General features: G+C 43.7%; 1 protein-coding gene across 1 annotated transcript in view; it reads left to right on the top strand.

Moving 5' to 3' along the window:
* The window catches only part of LOC120041778 (FRAS1-related extracellular matrix protein 2-like), a gene marked incomplete at its 5' end in the record, with an annotated part of 61009 nt that overhangs the window by 2790 nt on the left and 38219 nt on the right, over window positions 1-20000 (top strand). Inside the window, 4 exons of the mRNA XM_038986639.1 lie at window positions 790-972; window positions 1214-1344; window positions 1817-1975; window positions 14551-14754. Coding sequence (XP_038842567.1) covers window positions 790-972; window positions 1214-1344; window positions 1817-1975; window positions 14551-14754 — 677 coding nt within the window. The remainder of the gene's footprint in view (window positions 1-789; window positions 973-1213; window positions 1345-1816; window positions 1976-14550; window positions 14755-20000) is intronic.

Below are 20000 nucleotides of genomic sequence, written 5' to 3'. Positions count from 1 at the left end.
ATTATCATGACTTATATCTCGTGTTGGGAAATAATGACAGTAATTTGACATAATGACTCATTATCACGTTGTTACGTTCAGTGTTTAACTGTCATGATTATTCACTGAAGTAATTAGGGCTATACACGTACACATTACCTCTAGTCCCCGAAGTAACTAGGGCTATACACGTACACATTACCTCTAGTCCCCGAAGTAACTAGGGCTATACACGTACACATTACCTCTAGTCCCCGAAGTAACTAGGGCTATACACGTACACATTACCTCTAGTCCCCGAAGTAACTAGGGCTATACACGTACACATTACCTCCAGTCCCCCCCTTCTATCTCCTCTCTCTCTCTCTCTCTCTCCCTCCTAAAACGTCTGACCCCCAACCTCCCTCTGACTCCTCTCTCTCTCTCTCTCTCTCTCTCTCTCTGTCTCTCTCTCTCTCTCTCTCTCTCTCTCTCTCTCTCTCTCTCTCTCTCTCTCTCTCTCTCTCTCTCTCTCTCCCTCCTAAAACGTCTGACCCCCAACCTCCCTCTATCTCCTCCTCTCTCTCTCTCTCTCTCTCTCTCTCTCTCTCTCTCTCTCCCTCCTAAAACGTCTGACCCCCAACCTCCCTCTATCTCCTCCTCTCTCTCTCTCTCTCTCTCTCTCTCTCTCTCTCTCTCTCTCTCTCTCTCTCTCTCTCCCTCCTAAAACGTCTGTCCCCACCCTCCCTCTCTCTCCCTCTCTCTCTCTCTCTCTCTCTCTCTCTCCCTCCTAAAACGTCTGTCCCCAACCTCCCTCTATCTCCTCTCCAGAGTCTATCATCAAGTTTGGAGAGACCGAGTTCAGTGTGGGTGAGCCCAAGGAGGCAGGCTCTGTTTCATCGCTGAAGATTCCAGTGCTGCGATTGGGCGACACCTCAAAGTTGTCAGTGGTCCGTGTTCACACCAAGGACGAGTCAGCTACCTCAGGAGAGGACTACCATCCTGTCTCAGAGGGTAAGGACTGAGAACCTACGGTTCCAGACAGGGAAAAACAGAAATGGCATAGAAAGAGTTGGAATGTAAAATATGAAAAATAACTACAGACCGTAATGTGTGTGTGTGTGTGTGTGTGTGTGTGTGTGTGTGTGTGTGTGTGTGTGTGTGTGTGTGTGTGTGTGTGTGTGTGTGTGTGTGTGTGTGTGTGTGTGTGTGTGTGTGTGTGTGTGTGTGTGTGTGTGTGTGTGTGTGTTTGCAGATGTTAAGTTTAAGCCTGGGCAGACGGAGCACGTTGTAGAGGTGGAGGTGTTGTATGATGGAGTCAGAGAGATGAGAGAAGTCTTCACCGTTCACCTGAAACCTGACGACAACATGGTGGCCGAAACGCAGGTGAGGAGGAGCTAGGCCTGTCAGAATCAACCAATCCCACCTAAACACTCTCAGTACATACCAATCAATTAACCAACCAATCACACACTCTCACTACATACCAATCAATTAACCAACCAATCACACACTCTCACTACATACCAATCAATTAACCAACCAATCACACACTCTCACTACATACCAATCAATTAACCAACCAATCACACACTCTCACTACATACCAATCAATTAACCAACCACAGCTGAACACTCTCACTACATACCAATCAATTAGTGTTTTATTGCGGTTGAGATCTAATGGCTTTGGTTCAACAGGGCAGTTGGGTCAGCAGTTTAACACACGGTAGTACAAACTAAGTCACTCTAACTCTTACATACTAAGTCAATCTAACTCTTACAAACTAAGTCAATCAAAGTTAACTTGGTACAAAAGTCAATCTAACTCATAGAAACCACCTGTGTGTTGTGTCAGATGACTAAGGCCGTGGTGTACATCGAGGAGACCAGCGGAGTGGCCGACGTCGCCTTCCCCTCCCTGCCTCACGTGGTGTCACTGCTGCACTACGAAGCCATCAGCAAGACATCTCAGAAGCTCCACCCTCCTGCTGGCTACCCCATTGTCTGTGTCACCGTAAGTCAGTCTATGTCCGCACAAGTCAGTCTATGTCCCCGAGAGTCAGTCTATGTCCCCGAGAGTCAGTCTATGTCCCCAATGGTCAGTCTATGTCCCCGAGAGTCAGTCTATGTCCCCAATGGTCAGTCTATGTCCCCAATGGTCAGACTATGTCCCCAAGAGTTAGTCTATGTCCCCAAGAGTCAGTCTATGTCCCCAATAGTCAGTCTATGTCCCCAATGGTCAGTCTATGTCCCCAAGAGTCAGTCTATGTCCCCAATAGTCAGTCTATGTCCCCAAGAGTCAGTCTATGTCCCCAAGAGTTAGTCTATGTCCCCAAGAGTCAGTCTATGTCCCCAATAGTCAGTCTATGTCCCCAATGGTCAGTCTATGTCCCCAAGAGTCAGTCTATGTCCCCGAGAGTCAGTCTATGTCCCCAATGGTCAGTCTATGTCCCCAATAGTCAGTCTATGTCCCCAAGAGTCAGTCTATGTCCCCAAGAGTCAGTCTATGTCCCCAATGGTCAGTCTATGTCCCCAATAGTCAGTCTCTGTCCCCAAGAGTCAGTTTATGTCCCCAAAAGTCAGTCTATGTCCCCAATGGTCAGTCTATGTCCCCAAGAGTCAGTCTATGTCCCCAATGGTCAGTCTATGTCCCCAAGAGTCAGTCTATGTCCCCAATGGTCAGTCTATGTCCCCAAGAGTCAGTCTATGTCCCCAATAGTCAGTCTATGTCCCCAATAGTCAGTCTATGTCCCCAAGAGTCAGTCTATGTCCCCAATGGTCAGTCTATGTCCCCGAGAGTCAGTCTATGTCCCCAATGGTCAGTCTATGTCCCCGAGAGTCAGTCTATGTCCCCAATGGTCAGTCTATGTCCCCAAGAGTCAGTCTATGTCCCCGAGAGTCAGTCTATGTCCCCAATAGTCAGTCTATGTCCCCAATAGTCAGTCTATGTCCCCAATAGTCAGTCTGTATCCCTAATGGTCAGTCTATGCCCCCAAGAGTCAGTCTATGTCCCCAATGGTCAGTCTATGTCCCCAATGGTCAGTCTATGTCCCCAATAGTCAGTCTATGTCCCCAATAGTCAGTCTATGTCCCCAATAGTCAGTCTATGTCCCCAATGGTCAGTCTATGCCCCCAAGAGTCAGTCTATGTCCCCACAAGTCAGTATTTGTTTCCACAAATCAGTCTATGTCCCCAAGAGTCAGTCTGCAACCGTAAGTCTGTCTGTGTCAGTCTCTTTCCCAACAAGTCAGTCTATGTCCCCGAGAGTCAGTCTATGTCCCCAATGGTCAGTCTATGTCCCCAATGGTCAGACTATGTCCCCAAGAGTCAGTCTATGTCCCCAAGAGTCAGTCTATGTCCCCAGTAGTCAGTCTATGTCCCTGAAATTCAACTTGTTTTCCCATTGCCTCCACGAGCAGACAGAGAACACACAGGGAACATATTTGAAAGGGTAGTCTGACTGTGTCAGAGAACACATCTGACAGGGTAGTCTGACTGTGTCAGAGAACACACCTGAAAGGGTAGTCTGACTGTGTCAGGGAACACACCTGAAAGGGTAGTCTGACTGTGTCAGGGAACACACCTGAAAGGGTAGTCTGACTGTGTCAGGGAACACACCTGAAAGGGTAGTCTGACTGTGTCAGGGAACACACCTGAAAGGGTAGTCTGACTGTGTCAGAGAACACACCTGAAAGGGTAGTCTGACTGTGTCAGGGAACACACCTGAAAGGGTAGTCTGACTGTGTCAGAGAACACACCTGAAAGGGTAGTGTGACTGTGTCAGAGAACACACCTGAAAGGGTAGTCTGACTGTGTCAGAGAACACACCTGAAAGGGTAGTCTGACTGTGTCAGGGAACACATCTGACAGGGTAGTCTGACTGTGTCAGTGAACACATCTGACAGGGTAGTCTGACTGTGTCAGGGAACACACCTGAAAGGGTAGTCTGACTGTGTCAGGGAACACACCTGAAAGGGTAGTCTGACTGTGTCAGGGAACACACCTGAAAGGGTAGTCTGACTGTGTCAGAGAACACACCTGAAAGGGTAGTCTGACTGTGTCAGGGAACACACCTGACAGGGTAGTCTGACTGTGTCAGGGAACACATCTGACAGGGTAGTCTGACTGTGTCAGTGAACACATCTGACAGGGTAGTCTGACTGTGTCAGGGAACACACCTGAAAGGGTAGTCTGACTGTGTCAGTGAACACATCTGACAGGGTCAGGGGCTGTAAGACCCAATCTTAACAGAGAGTAAAGTAATTTGGCCTGGCTGTAGTGAAGTAATATTTGTAATAAAAAATCTAATCAAATTTTATTGGTCGCATACACATTTGTAGCAGATGTTATTGCGGGTGTAGTAAAATACTTGCATAGGAGCCTGAAACAAGGCAGCCGTGTCTATCGGCGCCATGTTCCATAAACGCAACATGTAAAGTGTTGGTCCCATGTTTGAGCTGAAATAAAAATTCCAGCATTGTTCCATACGCACAAAATGCTTATTTCTCTTGAATGTTATGCACAAATTTGTTTACATCCCCATTTTTCCTTTGCCGAGATAATCCATCCACCTTACAGGTGTGGCATATCACGAAGCTGATTAAATGGCATGATCATTACATAGGTGCACCTTGTGCTGGGGGCAATAAATGGCAAATCTAAAATGTTCAGTTTTGTCACACAACACAATGCTACAGATGTCTCAGGTTTTGAAGGAGAATGCAATTGGCGTGCTGACTGCAGGAAAAGTCCACCAGAGCTGTTGCCAGAGAATTGAATGTTAATTTCTCTACCATAAGCTGCCTCTAACGTCAATTCAGAGAATGTGGCAGTTTATCCAACCGGCCTCACAACCACAGACCACGTGTAATGACGCCAGCTCAGGAACTCCACATCCGGCTTCCTCATCTGCGGTATCGTTGATGAAGCTGTGGGGTTTGCAAAACATAAGAATTTCTGCACAAACTGTCAGAAATCATCTCAGGGAAGCTCATCTGCATGCTCGTTGTCCTCACCAGGGTCTTGACCTGACTGCAGTTCAGCATCGTAACTGACATCCGTGGGTATATGTTCACCTTCGATGGTCACTGACAAGCTGGAGAAGTGTGCTCTTCACAAGTGAATCCCAGTTTCAACTGTACTGGGCTGATGGCGTCGTGTGGGCGAGCAGGTGCCCCATGGTGATGGTGGGGATTATGGTACAGTATGTGCAGGCAGAAGCGACGGACAATGAACGCAATTTTATTTTATTGATGGCAATTTGGCGACGCCCATTGTCGCTCCATTCATCCGCCACCATCACCACCAGCATGTCGCAAGGATCTGTACACAATTCCTGGAAGCTTTAAATGTCCCAGTTCTTCTATGGCCTGCATACTCACCATACATGCCACCCATTGAGCATGTTTGGGATGCTCTGGATCGACGTGTGCGACACTGTGTTCCAGTTCCCGACAATATCCAACAACTTCGCACAGCCATTGAAGAGAAGTGGGACAACTTTCCACAGGCCACAATCAACAGCCTGATCACCTCTATGTGAAGGAGATGTGACGTGCTGCATGGGAGAAACGGTGGTCACACCAGATACTGACTGGTTTTCTGATCCACGCCCCTACTTTTTTTTAAAGGTATCTGTGAACAACAGATGCACATCTGTGTTCCCAGTCCTGTGAAATCCAGAGATCAGGGCCTAATGAAGTTATTTCAATTGACTGATTTCCTAATACGAACTGTTTTTCAGTAACATCTTTGAAATTGTTGCATGTTGCGTTTATATTTTTGTTTTATATTTTTGTTGATTGTACTGTATATTATTTATACCTCACATGCGACTCATGCGACTCATATGCGATTAGCCTATTGAAATGTTTATCTGACTCCATAAAGATAATACACATATGCAAGCAAGCATTAGGCAATGAGTTGACGTCGACTAGCAACAAATGGGTCTGAGAGGGTCTACATCAAAGGCAGATATTTATTTACATTATAAAATGAACGATACATTATACAAATCATAAAGCTTAAGTTACATGGCATTAACAAGAGTTACAAAGCATTATTCTAGGCATGATCAGAAAGCGCGTGTAACAGCTGTCATATTCGTCCTCCTCCTCGGACGAGGAGAGGCGAGAAGGATCGGACCAATACGCGGAGTGGGTAGTGCTCATGATGATTTATTATATCGAAACTGAACACTAACATGAAACAAAATAACAAATAGAATACAACCGAAAACAGTCCCGTGTGGCACGAATACTAACACGAAAGACAAACACCCACAAAACACACGTGAAACCCAGGCTGCCTAAGTATGATTCTCAATCAGGGACAACGATTGACAGCTGCCTCTGATTGGGAATCATACCAGGCCGAACACACAAAACCCCAACATAGAAAACAACACATAGACAACCCACCCAACTCACGCCCTGACCAACTAAATAAATACAAGACAAAGGAAAACAGGTCAGGAACGTGACAGCGTGACAGAGAGAGACAGAGAGAGAAGTCATAGCTTGAAAAGTCATGCCCCAAGAGTCCCAAGAGGTGGAGAGAGATAGAGAGATTAACAAGAGTTACAAAGCATTATTCTAGGCATGATCAGAAAGCGCGTGTAACGGCTGTCATATTCTTCGGCTGTCATCTTTAAACATAGCTTGAAAAGTCAAAGCCCCAAGAGTCCCAAGAGGTGGAGAGAGGAAGAAAGAGCATGTATCTCAACAACGCAAGTCAGAAACAAAAAAGAAAAAGACAATGAATCTAAGACCCTTTTAAAAGCATCTGAGTTGTTTGGATTTCAAATTGTAACGTTAGTTGTCTATGCAAAAAGTGCACCGTGAACCATTGAATTATTAAATCATATTTAAATAAAATACAGTGAATGTTTTCTGGAGAATAAACTTTGAATGATAATCTGAATGCACAGAAAGTCACTGTGGGCCATGCAATATTAATGTTTAAGTCACTGTGGGCCATGCAATATTAATGTTTAAGTCACTGTGGGCCATGCAATATTAATGTATAAGTCACTGTGGGCCATGCAATATAAATGTATAAGTCACTGTGGGCCATTCAATATTAATGTATAAGTCACTGTGAGCCGTGCAATATTAATGTATAAGTCACTGTGAGCCGTGCAATATTAATGTATAAGTCACTGTGGGCCATGCAATATTAATGTATAAGTCACTGTGGGCCATGCAATATTAATGTATAAGTCACTGTGGGCCATTCAATATAAATGTATAAGTCACTGTGGGCCATTCAATATTAATGTATAAGTCACTGTGGGCCATTCAATATTAATGTATAAGTCACTGTGGTCCATGCAATATTAATGTATAAGTCACTGTGAGCCGTGCAATATTAATGTATAAGTCACTGTGGGCCATTCAATATTAATGTATAAGTCACTGTGGGCCATGCAATATTAATGTATAAGTCACTGTGGGCCATTCAATATTAATGTATAAGTCACTGTGGGCCATGCAATATTAATGTATAAGTCACTGTGGGCCATTCAATATTAATGTATAAGTCACTGTGGGCCATGCAATATTAATGTATAAGTCACTGTGAGCCGTGCAATATTAATGTATAAGTCACTGTGGGCCATTCAATATTAATGTATAAGTCACTGTGGGCCATGCAGTATTAATGTATAAGTCACTGTGAGCCATGCAATATTAATGTATAAGTCACTGTGGGCCATGCAGTATTAATGTATAAGTCACTGTGGGCCATGCGATATTAATGTATAAGTCACTGTGGGCCATGAAATATTAATGTATAAGTCACTGTGGGCCATGCAATATTAATGTATAAGTCACTGTGAGCCGTGCAATATTAATGTATAAGTCACTGTGGGCCATGCAATATTAATGTATAAGTCACTGTGGGCCATGCAATATTACTGTATAAGTCACTGTGGGCCATGCAATATTACTGTATAAGTCACTGTGGGCCATGCAATATTAATGTATAAGTCACTGTGGGCCATGCAATATTAATGTATAAGTCACTGTGGGCCATGCAATATTAATGTATAAGTCACTGTGGGCCATTCAATATTAATGTATAAGTCACTGTGGGCCATGCAATATTAATGTATAAGTCACTGTGGGCCATTCAATATTAATGTATAAGTCACTGTGGGCCATGCAATATTAATGTATAAGTCACTGTGAGCCGTGCAATATTAATGTATAAGTCACTGTGGGCCATTCAATATTCATGTATAAGTCACTGTGGGCCATGCAGTATTAATGTATAAGTCACTGTGAGCCATGCAATATTAATGTATAAGTCACTGTGGGCCATGCAGTATTAATGTATAAGTCACTGTGGGCCATGCGATATTAATGTATAAGTCACTGTGGGCCATGAAATATTAATGTATAAGTCACTGTGGGCCATGCAATATTAATGTATAAGTCACTGTGAGCCGTGCAATATTAATGTATAAGTCACTGTGGGCCATGCAATATTAATGTATAAGTCACTGTGGGCCATGCAATATTACTGTATAAGTCACTGTGGGCCATGCAATATTAATGTATAAGTCACTGTGGGCCATGCAATATTAATGTATAAGTCACTGTGAGCCGTGCAATATTAATGTATAAGTCACTGTGGGCCATGCAATATTAATGTATAAGTCACTGTGAGCCGTGCAATATTAATGTATAAGTCACTGTGGGCCATGCAATATTAATGTATAAGTCACTGTGGGCCATCCAATATTAATGTATAAGTCACTGTGGGCCATTCAATATTAATGTATAAGTCACTGTGGGCCATTCAATATTAATGTATAAGTCACTGTGGGCCTTGCCCTTGCATCAATGAGAGAAATAACACTTTCTGTCTCTTTATTAATGCTTTGAACGTTGGAAACAAATGGTGTGAGAGCAACTCTCAGAGACACTGGTGCAGGTGTTCATTGGTGAGCCTGGTACGGTATTTGTTTAGAATAAAGTTCATTGTGGAGAATTCTGATTCACGACTGTACGGGAAGCCATTACATTGTCAGAATGTGTAGTGTCAGTTCCTTGGGAACAGAGACATCAGCAACAGGCACCATCTTTCCCCCAGAAAGAGAGTCACAAATCACCAATCTGCTCCTTCAAAAGACACGTTGCCTTGCAGCTCAATCAACTCCGTCTGCAGTGACGCAACATCTACCCATCTGAAGATCTGTTTCGTTTCTTCTGACAACTTTGTCACATTTGTGACCAAAAATGGGTTCTGGATGAGCAGCAGCAGTTCTCTTCCAACAGTGAAGTCATCAAAGCGAGCCTTGAAATGATCTATCAGGGTTGTCTCCCTGCGTTTGCACCAGAAGATTTGGGGAAGTGGACAAGTTCTCCCTGGAGAAAGCCTGGACTGCTGTCATCATATCACGCACTGTGTTGTCCCGTCCCTGCAGCTTAACAGTCAGTTGATTAAGGTGTGATGTAATGCAACTGATTCCTTCTTCTCCTCATTTTCTAAAAACTCAGAAAACTGAGTGGCCTTGTTACTCTTTTGCTTTGATTCGAACGCTTTCATTTCCTCCTGAATGACCCAAAAGCGTTTTAAAAACACTGTCTTTTGCTGAGCCACCTGATATTGTTGTGCAGTGGTAAGTCATCAAAACGGACATTGTCAAAATTCCTAATGCTCTCAAAAAGTGGACGAGTTTCATCATCGTAGTCATGACCTCAAAATACTATTGATGGATGATGCAGTGGTATGATGTCAGGGTGGTCCTCTTTCAAAACATGCAACCAGTACCCTCCCTCTTCCTGTCATGGCTGGAGCTCCACCTGTGGTGATGGAGACCCCCTGACTTCAGCTCTATCCCCCCTTTTTGATGACCTCCTCTCCCTGTGTGTGTGCTTCTAGATGTGTTAAGGCCCCAACAGCTCCTCGCAGAGTTCCTCTTCCTTGTTTCGTTATAAACAAATCTGTCCCAACACCAGAAGCTGGGCATCGTTATCAGTGTTATCTGTTGATTTGTCCACAACTAATGACGTGCATGGTGCATACTGAATGGCCCTCATCAAGTTGTGAAGTTAAATCAAAAATAATTTTTAACAAGCCATATTAGCAAAATATACTGGTAACTGTTGTTGCCACTTGCAGAGGAATGTGTTTAGTCTCAGGGTCCTTAGCTTAGTGATGAGCTTTGTGGGCACTATGGTGTTGAACGCTGAGCTGTAGTCAATGAATAGCATTCTCACATAGGTGTTACTTGTGTCCAGGTGTGAAAGGGCAGTGTGGAGTGCAATAGAGATTGCGTCATCTGTGGATCTGTTGGTGAGGTATGCAAATTGGAGTGGGTCTAGGGTTTCTGCGGAAATGGTGTTGGTGTGAGCCGTGACCAGCATTTTGAAGCACTTCATGGCTACCGACATGAGTGCTACAGGGTGGTAGCCATTTAGGCAGGTTTCCTTAGTGTTCTTGGGCCTATGGTTGTCTGCTTGAAGCATGTACAGTTGAAGTCAGAAGTTTACATACACTTTAGGTTGGAGTCATTAAAACTAGTTTTTCAACCACTCCACATATTTCTTGTTAACAAATTATAGTTTTGACAAGTCGGTTAGGAAATCTACTTCGTGCATTACACAAGTAATTTTTCCAACAATTGTTTACAGACAGATTATTGTTGGAGGTGTACCTGTGGATGTATTTCAAGGCCTATCTTCAAACTCAGTACCTCTTTGCTTGACATCATGGGAAAATTAAAAGAAATCAGCAAAGACCTAAGAAAACAAATTGTAGACCTCTACAAGTCTGGTTCATCCTTGGGAACAATTTCCTAACGCCTGAAGGTACCACGTTCATCTGGACAAACAATAGTACGCAAGTATAAACACCATGGGACCACGCAGCCGTCATACCGCTAAGGAAGGAGACGCATTCTGTCTCCTAGAGATGAACGTACTTTGGTGTGAAAAGTGCAAATCAATCCCAGAACAACAGAAAGGACCTTGTGAAGATGCTGGAGGAAACAGGTACAAAACTATCTATACCCACATTAAAACGAGTCCAATATTGACATAACCTGAAAGGCCGCTCAGCAAGGAAGAAGCCACTGCTCCAAAACCGCCATAAAAAAGCCAGACTACGGTTTGCAACTGCACATGGGAACAAAGATCGTACTTTTTGGAGAAATGTCCTCTGGTCTGATGAAACAAAAATAGAACTGTTTGGCCATAATGACCATCATTATGTTTGGAGGAAAAAGGGGGAGGCTTGCAACCCGAAAAATACCATCCCAACCGTGAAGCACGGGGGTGGCAGCATCATGTTGTGGGGGTGCTTTGCTGCAGGAGGGACTGGTGCACTTCACAAAATAGATGGCATCATGACGAAGGAGAAATATGTGGATATATTGACGCAATAGCTCAAGACATCAGTCTCGGAAGTTAAAGCTTGGTCGCAAATGGGTCTTTCAAATGGACAATGACCCCAAGCATACTTCCAAAGTTGTGGCAAAATGGCTTAAGGACAACAAAGTCAAGGTATTGGAGTGGCCATCACAAAGCCCTGACCTCAATCCTCTAGAAAATGTGTGGACAGAACTGAAAAAGCGTGTGCGAACAAGGAGGCCTACAAACCTGACTCAGTTACACCAGCTCTGTCAGGAGGAATGGGCCAAAATTCACCCAACTTATTGTGGGAAGCTTGTGGAAGGCTACCCGAAACATTTGATCCAAGTTAAACAATTTAAAGGCAATGTTACCAAATACAAATTGAGTGTCTGTAAACTTCTGACCCACTGGGAATGTGATGAAAGAAATAAAGGCTGAAATAAATCTCTCTACTATTATTCTGACATTTCACATTCTTAAAATAAAGTGGTGATCCTAACTGACCTAAGACATGGAATTTAAAAAAACTGAGTTTAAATGTAATTGGCTAAGGTGTATGTAAACTTCCGACTTCAACTGTAGGTATTACAGACTCGGTCAGGTAGAGGTTGAAAATGTCAGTGAAGACACCTGCCAGTTGGTCTGCGTATGCTCTGAGTACACATCCTGGTAATCCGTCTGGCCCCGCAGCCTTGTGTATGTTGACCTATTTAAAGGTCACACAGTCGTTTAAAACAGCTGGTGCTCTCATGCATGCTTCAGTGTTGCTTGCCTCGAAGTGAGCATAAACGGAATTCTCCATTGTTTTTGATGGTAGGCCATTGTGGTAGTCGTACACAAATACCCAAAGTAGCCTAGTTGGCCACTGTTAAAACTGTAAGTTAACGTGGGTACATCCTCAATGTTCATAGTAAACGCACATTCAATTTTGTACTCAGCAGACCTGAAATCTGCTCAGTGACAAAATCAAATAGAGGATACATGGATCATGACACAACGTCCACTTCAGACTACCATTTAGTGGCATTCTGGGGAAACGTTTTCATAACATTCCTTTATGGACATCAAAATACCTTATTATAACGTTATACTGCGACCAAACCATGACCTGTACTGAACGTCCTATTATTTATGGTCCTGAGGTTAACGTTATGCTTTAATGTTCCAAGTGTGAGATACCGTTAACGTCTCGCTGAAACCCTTAAAGGGACCTAATGGGAATGTCCTGAGGACGTCCACTGTTTGCTGGGATCCCAGTTGTAAACTGAACTGAGAGGGAGGTGAAGCGAGAGTCATATCTCTGCCCAAAATCTGTCCAAGTTAAGCAGATTCTTAATTATTAAGCAGGTGAGGTAACGGGGGCAATGAGAGAGTGTCGAATTTAGATAAAAATGATTTGCTCTTTTGATACGTGAGGTTTGTTTTAATCTAATATAAGTTTCGTAATGCCTAGGTTGTTACAATACTGATACAGTGCCTTCAGAAAGTGTTCAGACCTTTTGACATTTTCCACATTTTGTTACGTTTCAGCCTTATTCTAAAATGTATTAATCTACACACAATATCCCATAATGACAAAGCGAAAAGAGGTTTTTAGAAAATTTTGCAAATGTATTAAAAAAAAAAAACAGAAATAACATATTTACATAAGTATTCCGACCCTTTGATATGAGTCTCGAAATTGAGCTCAGGTACATCCTGTTTCCGTTGATCATCCTTGAGATGTTTCTATAACTTGATTGGAGTCCATCTGTGGTAAATTCAATTGATTGGACATTATTTGGAAAGGCACTCACCTGTCTATACAAGGTCAGACAGTTGACAGTGCATGTCAGAACAAAAACCAAGCCATGAGGTCAAAGGAATTGTCCTTAGAGCTCCGAGACAGGATTGTGTCGAGGCACAGATCTGAGGAAGGGTACCAAAACATTTCTGCAGCATTGAAGGTCCCCAAGAACACAGTGGCCTCCATAATTGTTAAATGGAAGAAGTTTGGAACAACAAGGACTCTTCCCATAGCTGGCCAACCGGCCAAACTGAGCAGTCGGGGGAGAAGGGCCTTGGTCAGGGAGGTTTACCAAGAACCCGATGGTCACTCTGACAGAGCTCTAGAGTTCCTCTGTGGAGATGGGAGAATCTTCCAGAAGGACAACCATCTCTGTAGCACTCCACCAATCAGGCCTTTATGGTAGAGTTGCCAGAGGGAAGCCACTCCTCAGTAAAAGACACATGACAGCCCGCTTGGAGTTTGCCAAAAGGCACCTAAAGACTTTAAAACCATGGGAAACAAGATTCTCTGGTCTGATGAAACCAAGATTGAACTCTTTGGCCTGAATGCTAAACGTCACGTCTGGAGGAAACCTGGCACCATCTTTACGGTGAAGCATGGTGGTGGCAGCATCATGCTGTGGAGATGTTTTTCAGCGGCAGGGACTGGGAGACTAGTAAGGATCGAGGCAAAGATGAACAGAGCAAATGAACAGAGGTCCTTGATGAAAACCTGCTCCAGAGCGCTCAGGACCGCAGACTGGGGCGAAGGTTCACCTTCCAACAGGACAACGACACTATGCACACATCCAAGACAATGCAGGAGTGGCTTCGGGACAAGTCCTTGAGTGGCCCAGCCAGAGCCCGGACTTGAACCTGATCGAACATCTCCGAAGAGACCTGAAAATATCTGTGCGGCAACCCTCCCCATCCAACCTGACAGAGCTTGTGAGGATCTTCAGAAAACAGTTTGAAGAAACTCCCCAAATACAGGTATGTAGCGTCATATCCAAGTAGACTCAAGTCTGTAATCGCTGCTTCAACAAAGTACTGGGTAAAGGGACTGAATACTTATGGAAATGTGATATTTAAGATTTTTATTTTTTATAAATTAGCAAAGATTTCAAAAAAACTGTTTTTGCTTTGTCATTATGGGGTATTGTGTGTAGATTGATGAAGGCTGTAACATAACGAAACGTGGAGAAAGTCAATGGGTCTGAATACTTCCCAAAGGCACTGTATAAATGTGGGTATATGCATGGGTGCATTTTGCATATATTATTGTCAATTTAGGAACATGCAAGCTGACAGTTGATTTGTGTTCTTTGTGATTCACGCATTTATTTTCTCTCTCCCTCACTTCCTCTCTCCTACATCTCCCTCTTCATTCCTCATCTCTCTCTCCCTACCTCCCTCCATTCCCCTCTCCCTCCACCTCCCCCTCCCCCAACCCATCCAGGCCTGTAACCCTAAGTACCCTGACTACGACAAGACAGGCTCCATCTGCGTCAGCGAGCACATCAACAACACGCTGTCGCGCTACCGCTGGCTCGTCAGCGCCCCTGCTGGCCCGGATGGTGTCACTACACCCATGAGAGAGGTGGACTTTGATACCTTCTTCACCTCCTCCAAGATGATCACCCTGGACTCTGTCTACTTCCAGGTGGGGAACCAACAAATTCATGTTCTTCAGCTAATCTTATCACTGAACTATACTGACTGAGGCAAGATTCAATCTCAGTTGTTTTGTTGTTGTTTTTGGTTTTCCTCCTGATGAAGAAATGTGACTCGAGAGACGAGATTTGTGACTTGGTGGCGTGCTTTGATGTGGGTGTCTCTTGTGTGTGTTTTCGCACGTAGGAAACGTTTGTACACACGGGCAAAAAAGAAACACAAGATACCTAGACTCACCCGTCTAGGTATCTTGAAAACAGTCAAACCAACTCTGCTAGGGTGAGTGAAATTGTGAGGTATTCTCTCATTTGTGTCTGGAAGAAGCTAGCAAGCTAGACAACTATCGTCAATTAGCTTCCGCCTGTGTGCGACCATGGCAAAATTAGTTCGCTGTTGCATATATATGGGGCTAGTTAGGGACCGTCAATAAATTACACAATGTACATGGACAATAGTTTCTTTATTAAAGGTTTTCAATATTTGTATATTGTATATTTTACAATTCATAATTGGTTTAAGGCTTTTAAGTCATTGAAATTCTGAACTATTGAAAATATTGTCCCATATACATTGTGTTATTCATTGACAGTCCCTAAGTAGCCCTATAGAGATATCCAACATCAAACTAAATATACCACGGTCAGTGTGCATTCCGAGAGAGAATTAAGAACAAACACCCAGGTGTTAGTGGGCATTAGCCATTATCCTAAAACTAAACCATTAGCCTACCTAAAACCCAAATATAAAAGGAAATCAGAGACGTCATTGATTCCATACATCTCCAACATTCTTGTTTTGTAAAATACCGACGTTAAAGTTCTCTCAGTCCTATTTACACTATTAGGGCGACAGGTAGCATAGCGGTTAGAGCGGCGACCCAGCAGCAGGAGGGTTGCCAGTTTGAATCCTGGGTCCGACGGGGAAAAAATATGGCGGGAAGTGAGCTGACTGGCAATGCTAGTGCTGGGTGATATGTACAAAAATCCATATAACGATGAATTCACTGAATTGTCATCATAACAATACATTTCATTTTAAGTTTATGACATTAATGTGCACCATAAAAAAATACCTACTACTTACAATCCAATTTCAATTTTATCTTTATACTTTATACTTTGTACTTTATACTTCTTACATCAGCTGATGCCACAAAGTGCAGTACAGAAACCCAGCCTAAAACCCCAAACAGCGAGCAATGCAGGTGTAGAAGCACACTTTCAATTGACCCATTATCAATAGCCCATGTTAGCAAACTTAATTAATTCCAAACCTTACATTGTGTCAAGTAAAAGCTGCTTATTGCTATTATCGTTATCAGTAAAATGTCCTCGATAAATGGTCGGTGCCGATAATTTTTCGGTTTAGCGTCCCAGCTCTACTAGATGCCATTGCCCGCCATTGTGCCCTTACGCGAGGCACTTACGCCCCCCCCCCCCCCCCCCCCCAAAACAACAGCTCCCCAGGCACCCAGTGCGGCAGCCCCCCCCCCCCCCCACAACAACAGCTCCCCAGGCACCCAGTGCGGCAGCCACCCCCCACAACAACAACAGCTCCCCAGGCACCCAGTGCGGCAGCCCCCCCCCCCACAACAACAGCTCCCCAGGCACCCAGTGCGGCAGCCCCCCCCCCCCCCCCCACAACAACAGCTCCCCAGGCACCCAGTGCGGCAGCCCCCCCCCCCCCCCCCCACAACAACAGCTCCCCAGGCACCCAGTGCGGCAGCCCCCCCCCCCCCCCCCCCCACAACAGCAGCTCCCCAGGCACCCAGTGCGGCAGCCCCCCCCACAACAACAGCTCCCCAGGCACCCAGTGCGGCAGGCCCCCCCACACCTCTCCAAAACCTGAATATGTACGCGTGTCGTTCGGAGGGGTTGGGTTAAAAGCGGAAGTTAAATTTAGGTTGGGACTTTGTGTCCAATTGACCGTTAAAGTGATCTTAATCCTAATCTACCGATACCACACAGGCCATTTTTTATTTTTAAATTAGGTTCGTCTATCAAGGTTTCCCCGCCGTTTGTGGCAAAAATACCCATTGGGCGACTATTACCAGAATGCCAATTAAATTAGCACAAGTAATAGCACATTTCCATGGAGACTGCTAGCTAAATACGAGCGCAAATTTTTTATTTTATTGCAAAGACAGGCAATCCAGATCATAAAGTTATACGTATATAGGTAGAAGCTACCGAAGGTCATTTTTGGTGAGTTTGGACATTTACAAGCGAATGTGAACGAGAGACATTGTCCAAATGAACAGCACTGGCTCTGGAACAGCATGTGTACACACTGTGTCTGTGTGGAGTCTGGAGTCTGGAGGAAGAACAGCAGTGGCTCTGGAACAGCATGTGTACACACTGTGTCTGTGTGGAGTCTGGAGGAAGAACAGCAGTGGCTCTGGAGCAGCATGTGTACACGCTGTGTCTGTGGGGAGTCTGGAGTCTGAAGGAAGAACAGCAGTGGCTCTGGAGCAGCATGTGTACACACTGTGTCTGTGTGGAGTCTGGAGTCTGGAGGAAGAACAGCAGTGGCTCTGGAGCAGCATGTGTACACGCTGTGTCTGTGTGGAGTCTGGAGTCACTAAGGCAACGGGCCTGCCTGCTCTACTAATGAGAAGAGGGGGGAGGAGCAGACGGGCCAAGAATGGAGAGGAGAAAAAAAACCACAAAGAAATCAAGATGCCAGTAGCAGCTGCACAAATAACTCATCCAAAGGGCTTTGCCTTTTCAAAAAGTAGGTGCAAATATTTTAATGTATAGAAAAATAAATAGTTAACGGTATTGAAAAACCATCCCGTGGCTATTTCCAAATATGTATATACAGTATATGTTATATACGGTATACCGCCCAAGCCTAGATGTGATTAAGTTGACTGTACAGATGTGATTAAGTTGACTGTACTGATGTGATTGAGTTGACTGTACAGATGTGATGGAGTTGACTGTACTGATGTGATTGAGTTGACTGTACAGATGTGATTGAGTTGACTGTATTGATGTGATTGAGTTGACTGTACTGATGTGATGGAGTTGACTGTACTGATGTGATTGAGTTGACTGTACTGATGTGATTGAGTTGACTGTACTGATGTGATGGAGTTGACTGTACTGATGTGATTGAGTTGGCTGTACTGATGTGATTGAGTTGACTGTACTGATGTGATGGAGTTGACTGTACTGATGTGATTGAGTTGACTGTACTGATGTGATTAAGTTGACTGTACTGATGTGATTGAGTTGACTGTACTGATGTGATTGAGTTGGCTGTACTGATGTGATTAAGTTGACTGTATTGATGTGATGGAGTTGACTGTATTGATGTGATGGAGTTGACTGTACTGATGTGATGGAGTTGACTGTACTGATGTGATTGAGTTGGCTGTACTGATGTGATGGAGTTGACTGTACTGATGTGATTGAGTTGACTGTACAGATGTGATTGAGTTGACTGTATTGATGTGATTGAGTTGGCTGTACTGATGTGATGGAGTTGACTGTACTGATGTGATGGAGTTGACTGTATTGATGTGATGGAGTTGACTGTACAGATGTGATTGAGTTGACTGTATTGATGTGATTGAGTTGACTGTACTGATGTGATGGAGTTGACTGTACTGATGTGATTGAGTTGGCTGTACTGATGTGATGGAGTTGACTGTACTGATGTGATTGAGTTGACTGTATTGATGTGATTGAGTTGACTGTACTGATGTGATTAAGTTGACTGTACTGATGTGATTGAGTTGACTGTATTGATGTGATGGAGTTGACTGTACTGATGTGATTGAGTTGGCTGTACTGATGTGATGGAGTTGACTGTACTGATGTGATTGAGTTGACTGTACTGATGTGATTAAGTTGACTGTATTGATGTGATGGAGTTGACTGTATTGATGTGATGGAGTTGACTGTACTGATGTGATTGAGTTGAATGTATTGATGTGATGGAGTTGACTGTATTGAAGTGATGGAGTTGACTGTACTGATGTGATGGAGTTGACTGTACTGATGTGATTGAGTTGACTGTATTGATGTGATTAAGTTGACTGTACTGATGTGATTGAGTTGGCTGTACTGATGTGATTGAGTTGACTGTACAGATGTGATTGAGTTGACTGTATTGATGTGATTGAGTTGGCTGTACTGATGTGATGGAGTTGACTGTACTGATGTGATTGAGTTGGCTGTACTGATGTGATTGAGTTGACTGTACTGATGTGATGGAGTTGACTGTACTGATGTGATTGAGTTGACTGTACTGATGTGATTGAGTTGACTGTACTGATGTGATGGAGTTGACTGTACTGATGTGATTGAGTTGACTGTACTGATGTGATTAAGTTGACTGTACTGATGTGATTGAGTTGACTGTATTGATGTGATGGAGTTGACTGTACTGATGTGATGGAGTTGACTGTACTGATGTGATTGAGTTGACTGTACTGATGTGATTAAGTTGACTGTATTGATGTGATTGAGTTGGCTGTACTGATATGATTAAGTTGACTGTATTGATGTGATGGAGTTGACTGTATTGATGTGATGGAGTTGACTGTATTGATGTGATTGAGTTGACTGTACTGATGTGATTGAGTTGGCTGTACTGATGTGATGGAGTTGACTGTACTGATGTGATGGAGTTGACTGTATTGATGTGATGGAGTTGACTGTACTGATGTGATTGAGTTGACTGTACTGATGTGATTGAGTTGACTGTACTGATGTGATTGAGTTGACTGTATTGATGTGATGGAGTTGACTGTATTGATGTGATGGAGTTGACTGTACTGATGTGATGGAGTTGACTGTACTGATGTGATTGAGTTGACTGTACTGATGTGATTAAGTTGACTGTATTGATGTGATGGAGTTGACTGTATTGAAGTGATGGAGTTGACTGTATTGATGTGATTGAGTTGACTGTATTGATGTGATGGAGTTGACTGTATTGAAGTGATGGAGTTGACTGTACTGATGTGATGGAGTTGACTGTACTGATGTGATTGAGTTGACTGTACTGATGTGATTGAGTTGACTGTACTGATGTGATTGAGTTGACTGTACTGATGTGATGGAGTTGACTGTACTGATGTGATTGAGTTGACTGTATTGATGTGATTGAGTTGACTGTACAGATGTGATTGAGTTGACTGTACTGATGTGATTAAGTTGGCTGTACTGATGTGATGGAGTTGACTGTACTGATGTGATGGAGTTGACTGTACTGATGTGATTG

Source organism: Salvelinus namaycush, unplaced genomic scaffold, assembly GCF_016432855.1.
Source record: "Salvelinus namaycush isolate Seneca unplaced genomic scaffold, SaNama_1.0 Scaffold535, whole genome shotgun sequence".
Classification (NCBI taxonomy): domain Eukaryota; kingdom Metazoa; phylum Chordata; class Actinopteri; order Salmoniformes; family Salmonidae; genus Salvelinus; species Salvelinus namaycush.
Note: the sequence above shows the minus strand (reverse complement) of the source record. Positions and strands in the feature narration are given on the sequence as shown.